The 12,895-nt window shown below is 37.4% G+C and overlaps 2 protein-coding genes across 2 annotated transcripts; both read left to right on the top strand.

Annotated features, from left to right (window-relative positions):
- The first annotated feature begins 3,616 nt into the window (after positions 1–3,616).
- Positions 3,617–7,911, top strand: LOC113762266 (peroxisome biogenesis protein 16). Its single transcript, XM_027305643.1, has 8 exons — positions 3,617–3,941; positions 5,405–5,462; positions 5,909–6,125; positions 6,221–6,516; positions 6,605–6,873; positions 7,259–7,326; positions 7,459–7,520; positions 7,637–7,911. Exons 1-8 carry the CDS (start codon positions 3,873–3,875, stop codon positions 7,696–7,698), a joined length of 1,101 nt encoding a protein of 366 aa, XP_027161444.1. The 5' UTR covers positions 3,617–3,872; the 3' UTR covers positions 7,699–7,911.
- A 2,944-nt stretch (positions 7,912–10,855) lies between these two features.
- Positions 10,856–12,830, top strand: LOC113762989 (transcription factor TCP9-like). The gene has a single exon (XM_027306660.1). The coding sequence runs from the start codon at positions 11,396–11,398 to the stop codon at positions 12,626–12,628; it is 1,233 nt and encodes a 410-aa protein (XP_027162461.1). The 5' UTR covers positions 10,856–11,395; the 3' UTR covers positions 12,629–12,830.
- Positions 12,831–12,895: the final 65 nt, after the last annotated feature.

The raw sequence follows: 12,895 nt of genomic DNA, 5'->3' as shown, positions 1-12,895 counted from the left end.
AAAGATAAATTTCAAATCAAATCCGAAGGACAAAATCCAGGCTACACCGATTAAAACGTCGCTCGCACCAAATTAAAAAATCTGGTATCATGTTTTCTTTAAATATTGGCATTTTCATTGTAATTCCAAATATTAGTCCCAATATTGTAATATTTTTTTATTTTTGATTATTTCCAATAATATAATATGTCTATAATTTTTTTCCAACCCTTATACTGATCGACTTAATTCCCTCACCCTCTCTCTTAGTTTCTTATTTGTTTTTGGTTTTCTATTAATTTTGTAAATGTATTGATTTTGTTTCTTTTGTGAGCAGTAATGGAAGATATTATGTGCACAACCTTCATTAGAAATCAACCTTCTTTTCCAGGTCGGTCCCTCTACCTTTTAAGTATGTTTTGCTTTGCCTTTCCAGGTCGGATATTGCTTTGGAATTTTTCAGAACTTTTAACAAGGTCAAATATGTTAAAATTAAAACGCAAAGAGCGAAATGAGAATTAGTCCAAATCATGATTGCCTAAAATCCTTTTTTTTACAAAAAAAAAGTGATGAAAAGTACGTGAAATTATTAAAAGAATATATTTGGAACTCCATCTCTTAATTCTCTTTTCTTTACCTATGCAAGGGATAGAGTTTCTTCTAACTTGAAAAATAAAAAATGCAGAAGCACAGCCCACGCCCCCCATATCCCCGCAACCCTAACCCCCACCACAGCCCAGTAGCCCACGCCCCCATATCCCCCCCTTCCCATAACATAAAATATACGGCTAAATTCTTCTGCAGAAGCACCAAAACATAGAAGATGAAGGTAATTCTGAACATTATCAAGTAAATTTCATAACTAGAGTCTTAAATTTCAATATCGGTAAGCATTAGAACAGTCTTAAAAGACAGATGGTGTTTTTTTTTTTTTTTTTGGGAAATGAAGTGCTCGATAGCACATAGATTTTGTTTCAAAGTAAAGTTGGACAAAAAAAAGTTAATCATTTGATTTAATTGAATAGACTTAATGTCTCATTAATTGTAACATAATTAATGGGATAGACATTAATGGTCAACATCAGGAAACGTTGGAAATTCATCTTGCATAGCAATAACTCTTACGTGAAGAGGATGAGAAGAGACTAAAGAATTCAGATACCAGTGTAGCAGTTATTGCATTAAGATTGGTACAAAAGGAGTAGTAACAATTATGAGCATACCTGATCTAGAAATGCACCCTTTTGGTTTGCTTGAATCCAGCTTGAAACTGTCGGCTGTTCTAATGCAGATGCTATTGACAAAATGACTAGCCATTTCTTCCAGGTTCTGAATTCTTCAATATCGGGAAGCATTAGCACAGTCTTAAAAGGCAGATGGTGTTTTTTTTTTTGTTGGAAATGAAGTCCTCGATAGCACATAGATTTCGTTTCAAAGTAAAGTTGGACAAAAAAAGTTAATCATTTAATTTAATTGAATAGACTTAATGTCCCATTATTTGCCATATATCCCATTAATTGTAAGGTAATTAATGGGATAGACATTAATGGTATTTGACAATTAATGGGATAGACATTAAGCACATAGATTTGACTTCTGTAGTACATCAAGCAGCATGCCAATTGTAACGTAATAATAAGAAAATAAAGAACAGATGCTGAAAATGAATTTATGAAATTACTTTGTAATTTTTCAGAACTTTTAACAAGGTCAAATATGTTAACTGTAACGTAATTAATGGGATAGACATTAATGGTATTTGACAATTAATGGGATAGACATTAAGCACATAGATTTGACTTCTTTAGTATATCAGGAGAGGAAACAACAACGGTGTTTCACCAGCAGCCATCCAACTCCAAACTGCAGAGCTCTTGCAAGACTAATAATACTACCTGGATTTATATCATCTGGGTACCATCTTAACTCTAACGCAGTTCTGTGTTTCCACATTTTCTACTACCATATATGAGTCCAATTCATGTTTATTTCCAAGTTTTTGTTTACCTTTAACAGTACTTTCTTTGTGATTCTATTCTGCTACCTGCTGCAAGAGTACAAAAATAGTGTCCTTTTGGCTATACTCTTTATTAAGTTACGAACATTTCCAAACTTCGATTCTTTAATACATATGGTCTATCCAGTCGCCTTTAAGCAAATAATCACCCCTGGCCTACTCTCAAATACAGCCTAATACATTAGTATTGGCAACAATAAACATGAGACAGAGAGACCCAAAAATGTATTAATTTTTCGTGCGGTATAGACAGCAGATACGCTTTTCGTTGTGAATAATAAGTGACTGTACGCGTTTATTTAATATCCACACTGACAAAAAGCGGACATATACAGAGAGAGAGAGCCATCACTTTTCAAAAATGCCTGATCATCTGACTATCAAGCATCCACAGGAGACCAAGTTCATCTATAAAGTTACCTTTCCCTCCGCAGTCCAGACTTAAAAAACTTGATCCACGGGGCCACATTAGTCAGAACCATATGATCAACTGCTATTTTTTTCACCGAATTTAAAAGATCACTCCAATAACATAAAATATATGGCTAAATTCTTGTGCAGAAGCACCAAAACAAAGAAGATGAAGCTAATTCTGAACATTATCAAGTAAATTTCATAACTAGATTTTCACAACAAACCACACAGATTATTATTCACTACGAATAGGATGTTTTGGGAAGAAAATAGGATGCTATTGTTGCCTTAATTCGCCAGAACAAACGGTTTCAAGGAACGAAAATGGTATTCAGCTATGTGAAGGTCATTTTTCAAAGACAGTGTGTATGCATTGTAATGACGTGGTTGCCACTGTTATTAGGTAATTAATTTCATGTATACTTAACTTCAATATATTTTTCTGTATTGCATATAATATTTTATTTGTCAAACAGGTATAACGTTAATATACAAATCAGAGATTCCAGTGGTAATATGCATATTAATTTACAAGACAGACATGCACGATTTGTATTTGGTTGTGATGCTTCTTATCTCAGGGCATTACAAAGGAAGGTAGAATTTCTTAATATATGTTTATTTTTTATAGTACTATTTATAAATTATGTAAAAAAATACACTAATTTCGTACGTTGTTAATTATCAGGAAAATAATGATAGGTTATTCGGCCAACGAATTAATTCATGCATAGATCGTGCATTTTCATTTGTAGTACGCACTCCACAAAATTCAACAGAGTTAATTAAATCACCAATTTTGGCTTTCGTACTAAAAGTGGATTGGTGTGAAGAGTGTTCGCACCTTCAAGGAAGATTATCAAATCGAATGCTTAGTATTTGTAAGTATTTCATTTTAACCACATTCAATTACATTCATTTGTAGAAATATATCATTCCCTTTTTTAATATAGATTTTATTTTTTTTTCAGGATCCATCTTTCGAGAAAAGACAGTTCTTGAATGATATACACATTCTATTATATTTTAAACTATTGTTAAATAGATATTACATTTAAATTTTGTTGGTTCAATTTTTTCACCTTTATTTGTTTATCATTTTATTTTTTTCAATAATATTAGCACCGTGCGTAGCACGGGTATTCACACTAGTTATAAATAAATTTCTGGGGAAATTGGGTAAGTCATCATCAGTTATCACGCGTTTCTCTAGGAATCTCCTGTAATTTCATTGTCGTGTTCCTGCATTCAAGACACTACCTTGTAAAATGAACCCCAAGAAATCAAAATTGCCGGAAGGGTTTTATTAATTGGGATATTTTGGCATCTGGGCTCGACTCAAAACTCAAAGCTTTCGAAGATTTAGCCTTGGTTAAGTTGCTGGCATCACCAAGATTAAGTTTTGGCTTTTGACTTTGAGAGAAAAAGATAGTTTTGAATATTTGGTTTTATTCTTCATCCAATGGAGGCATACAAGAGATGGGTTCGGAGAAATAAAGATTATGTACACTCTATGGAGTCGCTAGCAAACGTAAGCCCCCCTTCTCTAGTGCTACTAGACTTTGTATTTTGCTTAATTGTTTAGGCTCCTTTGGGCTATTTGGATTTTAGAAGTTATCAAAGTTTTCCTTGTTCTGACAATATCTTGCAGCCGTGAGGCCTGAAACTATCTTTTACTGTTCAGAAGTAGAAGTTTGGTTTGGCATTGAACACTATAATTTTCATTATATTTGGTTAGTTTTAACTTATTTCGATTGCTGGCTAATTGAGATCATTTTTTACGATTTTTAAGGATAGCTATTAGCCTAAACGGGTTTCTTTGGTACATGATGGAATGAAAGAACAAACAGTTGAAACAGTTTATGAGCTATTTTTCCTTTTGTTGACATAAGTTTGTCCGAAAATCTGATGTTGTTCATGGAATTAGTGAACTTTGGGGATGTAATTGATTTGAATCAAGAGGAATACTTGTTGATGGAGGGATTAGTACCAATATCAGATTTGCTTCTTAAATATGTGATTGTGTACGGATGCTTATTGAATTTCCAAAGAAGACAAACTTCTCAAATATCAAATATCGATTGTAAGGAACGTCAGTGCATATATGTTTAGTTATTCTTCCTGTAATATGACGTCTTTGATGTTCATTTGAAAAACTCTGCCATCTGCGTGAGCCTTACTTTTTAGTCTTATTTTGGCCATCAAAAGTTATTTTAGGTTTTTCAGTGGTGCTGCTTTCACTTGGTTGAGGAGTTCAGGTTTCTGGTTCTGAATATCTTACAAACCATACTATATCTGCCTAATATCCATAAATAAGAGTACATTACATTATGATTTCATTATTTTAGTGAGATCAAATTCAAATGTACCTTCTATTACTGTATACTATGCTGACCTTTTCATGTTGTTTCTTTAAGAAAATGTTAACATGCAGAAATGTATATATATAGACACACAAAGGCATGGTTATGTTTTCATGTTCTTTCAAAGGTACAACAAAGACAGCACCAGTTAGAGGCTAAAGAAAACAAGTTTTTAGTTTAACTTGTGCATGGTCAAGACATTGAGTGAAGCTAAAAGTACTTATCTTTCTGATTGATCATGTTCTTTTTTTAAAGTTCATCAGAATTAGATGAATTTCTGAGTAAAAATCTGAAAGCTCAGGAATAGGTTGATTCTTTAATTGGTAATTCGAATAATTGCATCTGAAAACATTTTTCTTTTGTCAAAATCTGAATCCTCATTGAGAGCCATATTCTTTACTTTGTGATTTGACTTCTTCTACCAACCATACAGATACCTGGTTTTGGTGAAGATGAGTCCTGACATTAGCAAATACTTCTATAGTGGTCATTGGCCAATTAATTTGCATTGTCTTTTCACGAATATTTACTCTATTTATATTTCCCTTCTAGTAAGCTATCAGCTTTTCTCATTTGAGGTTCAGATTTGGCTAGATCTTTATTGATTTTGGTGTGTCACTGGAATCTTCAGGGGTTGACATGGCTTCTTCCGGAACGGTTTTCAGACTCAGAAATTGGGCCAGAAGCAGGTTTTGTGATATTTTGGTAACATTGGCTTCTTCTTATTACTTAAAAATGCTACACTCCAGTAGAAACAATTTTGTGTTTTGAAAAAATAGCCTTTTGTACTTATTGTTGAATGTATAGCTTTGGCTGTATATCTTTGAGGTGAAGTTTTTTGTTAATTTGGATAGTTCTATACTCCACCAGATCACCTTAAGTCTAAACTTATTCAAATTTATTTTACCCGCTTGATGCCCCTCCCCACTGTCCCTATTCTGTAACGAGCTGAATTTTGGAATTCGTTGACATCAAGTTCTTATAATCCTACTTATACTACATTCTTCATTGAGCCAAACTATTTTAGCTTTCTATAACTTTCTGTTGCTTTGTCTATTTATCTGGGTCTATTTTGTTGTTATCTTTTGCTTATGGGTGCCTTTTTTTTATTGAAAATGTTGTAATCTATCTGCAGTAACATCATTTTTTGGCATAATCACTGCTATAAATGAACACATCATTGAGACAACTCCAACCCAAAGAGTCACTGGCCAGGCTGAGACTTCTTCCTTCCCTTACTCGTTGTGCATAACTTTGCTTAAGGACTTGGAAACATTGGTTGAAGTGGCAGCTCAACAATTTTATGGTGATGACAGAAAATGGAATTTTATTGCTGCCACAGAAGCTATCAAGTAAGTGGATTCTATAAGTATATTAATTTTCTTTGTAATTGGTTCATTGTGTTTCTACTCTTTGTAAAATTGGCTTGATGTCCAGTATGTTTCAGGGTATTAGTTAGGCTAGCTATGATTAAGAACAGCGGATATAAAATGCTTTTGCGTGGTGGGGAGACTGTATATGTTGAGAAGGGATTAGATGCGGTTAACTACTCGAAACAGAGACATGGAGAATTGGTTGATCCCAGAAGCCATAATTTGAAAAATCATTTTCAGCAGACCCCATGGAATCTTGAAGGAAAGGCACTGTCAGCCTTGTCTAGGTTTGGTGAAAATGCCAGAATGGTCTCTGAGAGAACTTGGTTGAGTAGGGTCCAACACCAGCAAGCAATTATGGAGCCTCCAAGTAAATATCTTCCACATAAAATTGAGTGCAATAATTGTTGGGATGGATCTAGTCATTTTGAATTCACTTCTTTGTTAAATTATTACAGCACTGATGGTTGAGAAACCCAGTCTATCCGCTTTCTTGTCTGAGAAGGGTGTTCCTGGGGGCTTGTTTGTGATGGGTGAGGTGATGTTCGTTATAAGACCCCTGCTGTATGTCCTATTAATAAGAAAATATGGGACTCGGTCTTGGTTTCCTTGGGTTATGTCATTGGGAGTTGACCTCATCGGGAACGGTATCCTTTCAGCTGTTGCAGTGTCACGGAACAGCAGGAAAGGCCCTCTATTCTATCTTTCCAACGACGAAAGGGATGAGGTGTGTTGATTGTTACTTTGTCGTCAGCTACTGCTGCATCTCATAGCTAGATTGTCTAAAAACTGTTGTTGCATCCTTCTCATCCTAGAGGTAAACCAGGAGAGTTTTACTTTCTTGAGGGTGGCAAATAGGGTTAAAAATAAAATTCTCCCTGGCTTATGCTCCAATTCATCTCATAAGAGATCTAGATACTTAAACCAGTGTATGCTGGGTTGTGCCCGTTGGGTTGGAGAGGATAGGAGTTTTAGTTTCCTGGATGGTTCATTTGCAGTTTGCCTTTCGGTGTTTGATGGTTGAATGTCTTTTCTTTTCTTTTCCTTTCCTTTTTTTTTTTTTCCTTTTCTGGGGAATTTTCTGAAGCGTTTGTTCAATGGTTATGGCTCAGCTAAAGAGGAGGAAGCTTTTGTGGGCACTTTACCTTATGAGAGATCCTTTCTTTACCAAGTACACACGGTTATGTGCTATAGTTAATTCGTATTGATTTTTTTTTTTTTTTGCCCTTATTATCGAGTAAACCACTAGCAGTTGTTTGGGGGGGGTGGGTGAGGAGAAGGCAAAGATACTAATGCTATTGGCTTATTTCAGGAAAAGACTTGACCATACCCGAAAGCTATTAGAACCTGTTCCTGTTTTTGGGTTCTTTGCAGGTTTGTTTTCCAGATTCAGTTGCCTTGATTTTTCTTGACATATTATCTGTTAGCTCTTGGACAGATGAGAATTTTGCGACCACTTCCCGATTGAAAATATTCTGTTTAATGTGCAGAAAAACTCATTGAACTTCTTGTTGGAGCTCAGACACGCTACACCTACATGTCAGGTTCATGAAATGGAAGCTACTACTACTTATTCTGCACATTTTTTTGGTGTATTATTCCCCGCGCTAGAGGTAGGCAACACGCTCGTTTCTTTTTCAGCAGCACCAGCACGTATAATTCTAGTGCAACTTGTACCAAATGATGTGACCCATGGTTTAGTAAACATGCATATATTTTGTAATCCACCTTTCAGTATTCACCTAAAAGACAAATTTGGAATGAAATCGTATTCTCTCTCTCTCGCTCTCTCTCAAAACGAGTTTTTTGATATTATATTTCGAAGCAGGTTTCAAATGCTATAAAAGGTTTTAAAGTAAGGGAGGCAAGTGAAAATTTTCAAATGTTCCAGCGGATCCATCCCGAAACCAACTCTGATTTGATCATTATCCAGTTTGAGCTACACATTAAAGATAGTCCAAGTAAATAGGATGCTCATGCTCCATGTGGCAAGAATTTCATCATCTTGCGAGTAAACTAATAAATGCTCAATAACCCTAGATGCCAAATCTTGCAATGATTAATTTTTTAGTACACTAGATGCCTAGTACAATGCCCGTAATCCGTTTTCAGAATGCAGCCCTGCGGGGCGCGAATTCATCTGTCACTCATCTGCTTTGCTCATTCATATGGTTAATGCTCTTTTTTTTCACCTTCAAAAGGGTTAACGTTCTTCATAAACACTTTTTGAATGATTACATTACATGCTAGCATGTTGAAGTCGGTGGAGATACCTTCAAAAGGGATAAATAACATCGTTGTGTTTCTGTGAAGATGATTACGAGTCTATGACCGTGGATGAGGATATCAGATGCAGCAAAACATTGGAAGTTTATCCACTTTTTTTTTTCCCCAAAATCTATTATATATGATCTCTTTGTCTTATATTTAGGTGTGTAAGACTTGTGTACATGATTATTTATGCTCCTATGTGATTGGGTTGAAAATCCTGGCTTGGAAAGCAAATTTTTAAAGAAAAATTACAATGTTTTTCGTAAATACATTTCTCAATCACCTTTTTACCTCACATATATCAAATCGCAACAGTACTTTTTCTACGAAATTTCAGAAAAATGCAACCCAAACATGAATAATCTTGTTAATGGTTTTAAAACGTACCGTAAACGTTGGAATTACTAAATATAAATTATGGACTCAAAAGTGCTAGTAATTGATTTACTAAATTGTGATGTAAATTATGGAATTACAAAATTGAACTGTGGATTGTGGACTGGGGCATGTGGGCCGCATGGGTAGGCTGCCTAATGAGCAGGCTCCAAGAAGGGCATCATATTTTAAGTGCTATGGTCCCCACCAAATAAAAGCTACAAAAAAAATGAAAGTCTCAAAATGAAGGCGTCCACTATTTTTAAGTATTATCTGTTGTATTAGATGGGTGGGCACTGGGCAGGCAGGCTTTTGTGGGCAACGCAAGTGATGCCCCACTTTAATATGCAAGGGTCCCCATCTTGAGCCGAACTTTCCTGGGCCCGCTTAAAGCAAGTGGGCTGATAGTGCTGTTCATCAGAAATCGTCAGCTCACGGGAAGTGGGCCCATCTATTTAGGAAGGAATGCACACTGGCATAAGATGTTAGGCCCACCATAAACCACCTTGGTCCAGCACCCTAGCTAGAAGGAGGGGTTTTTGGGGGGCGGGGAGGGGGGGGGGGGTTGGTGGGGATTGCCCCCAGCACTATGGCCCCAGTCAGGCACCACCTTGGTTGTTAATTGTCTTGGGGCCACCGTAGAAGAAGAGGATAATGTGCCCACCAATACAATGCCACACTCTTCCGGCACCACCTCGGTGGTTGATGGTTGAAACTCCTAGAGCCACCAAACTTCACCATTGGTCCACCACCTAGAGGGTGTTCTCACTTTGTACCATCACCATGGCCCTCCCTTATGAGGCACCGCACCACCAATATTTCTACTTTGTTACACCAATCCTCACGGCATTGTAAGGGATCAAGTTCCTAGAGAGTGTTTGGAAAGTGAATATTATAAAATCAATGGCATTCATATCTATTGCCTAATAGATCACTGAGAAAATTATTTGATCTGAATGTATGTGTTACTCTCTCTGTTTCAAATTGTTTGTTGCGTTTCGAAATTTCGACTTTTTAAAAAGTAGTGATTTGATGATAATGTTAGTGGATGTGTTTTCAAAATAACCTTCGAAAATTCAAAATTCAAAATTAATTTTAGTATGAAATGCAAATAAAGGTGAAGATAATATTGAGAAAAAAAAAAGGATCAAAAGTAATTTTGATTTTAGTAAGATAACAAATATTTTGAGACATTTCAAAATAAGAAATATGATACTTTGAATGAAACGAAAAAAAAAGTGAATTTTATACATATCATTCCCCATTTATATCTTGGGTTTCGCATTAATTAGCTTTGCATCAGAACGAACGAAGAAGCACGTTCCACTTCCAAACCAAACAAGGAAGGGAGAATGACCAGAACCCACTCCGGTTGTGAGGGTTATGATTCCAATTCCAGAATTTGAACCAACAGCTCCTTAAATATGTAGTAGTAATTCATAACTTGGGGAGAGATCTGGTTCTATTTGGATGCTCTACAAACCCTAGAGCAGTAGCTGATTTCACTAGAGTAAGCCTTATCCACGTGCATGGGCTGAGAATCCAATGTCACTTCCTCCTTTACCCCTATACCGTCGGTACGATGGCCATGCTTGGGTGTAAATTCCGCTCAAAGGTTGCAATTGAAGGAGTGAAAATTTCGATATTAAGAAGAATTATTTTTCCTTTCGGTTTCTTAACAGAAAAATGATTACTTAGTGAACATACATTTCATGAAGCTCATCGATGTGAATTTTCTGAATTTGGCCTTTTAGAAAAATCAAATGTTCTCGTAAAACTTTGGTGAAATTGATCAACTTTTGTAAACTAGCTCGCATGGCCTATGGGGAAAGATTGAATTGAATGGTAAAGAAAATCAATTACAAATAAGAGGTCATAGATTCAAGAGTTGCTATTTATTTATATATATATATAAAAAAACGGTGTATGTAGCCTTCCTGTACAAAATATTTTGTATTTCGTACGACAAAGATATTTTATTTACTATTCTACTTTGAGAAACAATACTTAATTTGAGCAGTCCAAAATTTGCTATGTGGAAAGGTAGCACGACTTTTTGTCATCAATCCTTGCCAATAGTTTGGGACCTCAGCTTTTGGGGTCCCAATTGCTACTAATAGCATCTTTTTAGCATAACACAGGCATCTTAAGTTCATTGGCATCTACATAATACTAACCTACAGTGGCAGAAAGTTGAAAGTGACTTTGGTGCAATACAATTCGTAAGGATTTCTGTAAGCGACTTCTCATTTGATCTCGGACATGTGCTATTCCGTCGCAGTGATGATGATCGGAGCTGAACCCGCTTAACATTAAGGGATCATTTAACTCTAGCTCCTTCCACATTACAAGTCCCTCCTCTCTTTATAGTTTATACTCTTCTTATCCTACTGTTATACATCTCAATCCACAAGCTTTAAATGATGTTGTGTTCTATAAAAAGCCAAACACCATCTCTTTTTTTCTTAGCCTCCAAGGGGTTATTTTTTGTCAGCTTCCTCTAGCAGCTACTCCTCAGTCCTCATCAGTCCCCAATATTGTTACCCTCCCTTTCCTCCTAGCCTTGTTCTCTTGGCTTTTGCTTCCACTTTTGTACATAAACCATGGGTTCAGCACAAAAGCTAGAACTACACGGGGATCAGTCAAGAAATGGGTCTAACATGCCATCTTTGAATAACCCATGGCCGCGGCCACCTTCGACGGCGGTGCAGCCACTGCGCATGCCACCTGCACCACCAATGGCAATTCCATTGATATCCCTCAAAGAAGAGCCTGATGATCATGGGGAAGACAAACCGCCTATACCGATGGCCAGGTCGTCACAGCCGCTGCCCATGCCAACGTCTTTACAAATGAGACAGCCGGTAGCTCCACCTACGCCGCCGAAAAGAACTTCCACAAAAGACAGGCACACTAAAGTGGAAGGGCGAGGGAGAAGAATCAGAATGCCAGCCACTTGTGCAGCCAGGGTGTTTCAGTTAACCAAAGAGCTCGGCCACAAGTCTGACGGCGAGACCATCAGATGGCTCTTGGAGCATGCGGAGCCAGCCATCATTGCCGCCACCGGTACCGGCACCGTTCCTGCCATTGCCATGTCAGTTAACGGTACCCTAAAAGTCCCCACCACCTCCCCTGCGGCTGCTGATAACAGTAACACCGTCAAAAGGAAACGCAAGCGTCCATCCAATTACAGTGCTGATCAGCACGTAAATATGCCCACCAACACCGACGACAATGTTGCCACCAGCAGCGGTAATACTAGCACCAGCAGCACCCCCACCATGTCCACATTTTCCAGTAACAATCCCTCCATTTTGGCCCCATTAATGGCAATACAGCCTAGTACTAGTACTACTAATGCATTTCCAGCTCTGGTTCAGAACCCGGCGATTCTACAGGTCCCGTTGGTAGCTGCTATTCCACTAGTAACAAATATTTCGCCAACATTTTTCATCCTCCCTCCTCCTCAAGTGCCATCATCATCATCAACCAACGTTCCTAGTCATGTTGCAGCGAATCAGCCTCAAATTCTGGCGATTCCCCCGAATGTGAATGTGACCCCGTTCATCAACGTTTCCGCCAGGCCGATTTCAGCATTCATTGCATCATCATCTACAACACCATCCGATGCAAATGCGTTGAATATTCAGCAATTGCCAAGATTTTTAAATGTGGTGGGGGGCCCGACAACAATGGAAAACCTTCGAGTAAATTCTAGTGCTACGTTGTTGCCTTCTTCTTCTTCAACCTCATCCGATAAATCTCCTAGCACGAGAACACAGGTTTTGAGGGAATTTTCCTTGGAGATTCATGATAAGCATGAGCAGCAAAATTAATTGAGCATTGGGGATTTTTTTTTTTAAATATTTTTTTTTTTTGGGGAATTTGGATATTATAATTTTTGTTGGGAAGTGGGCACGGAATTGTACGTCCAAAGAGGCCCATAAATTTGGAGCACGTGAGAGGTGGTTGGGAATCCTGCACGTGTGAAGAGGATCATGTAAGGTTAGGCAGGTGTAGGATGGGGGAGGGGTTTGGTATGTGGGGCCTTAAACAGGGGTGGTCCATTTTGGCCCGGGGGGGAGGGGGGAGTGAGGCTAGTG

This window comes from Coffea eugenioides, chromosome 2 (assembly GCF_003713205.1).
Source record: "Coffea eugenioides isolate CCC68of chromosome 2, Ceug_1.0, whole genome shotgun sequence".
NCBI lineage: Eukaryota > Viridiplantae > Streptophyta > Magnoliopsida > Gentianales > Rubiaceae > Coffea > Coffea eugenioides.
This window is presented reverse-complemented; position numbering and strand designations above follow the sequence as displayed.

Coding starts and splice junctions, on each gene's coding strand:
- LOC113762266 (XM_027305643.1), top strand. CDS start 3,873: ATGGAGGCATACAAGAGATGGGTTCGGAGAAATAAAGATTATGTACAC. Junction 6,517..6,604: donor AGCAATTATGGAGCCTCCAA/GTAAATATCTTC, acceptor AAATTATTACAG/CACTGATGGTTGAGAAACCC. Junction 7,327..7,458: donor TTCTTTACCAAGTACACACG/GTTATGTGCTAT, acceptor GGCTTATTTCAG/GAAAAGACTTGACCATACCC.
- LOC113762989 (XM_027306660.1), top strand. CDS start 11,396: ATGGGTTCAGCACAAAAGCTAGAACTACACGGGGATCAGTCAAGAAAT.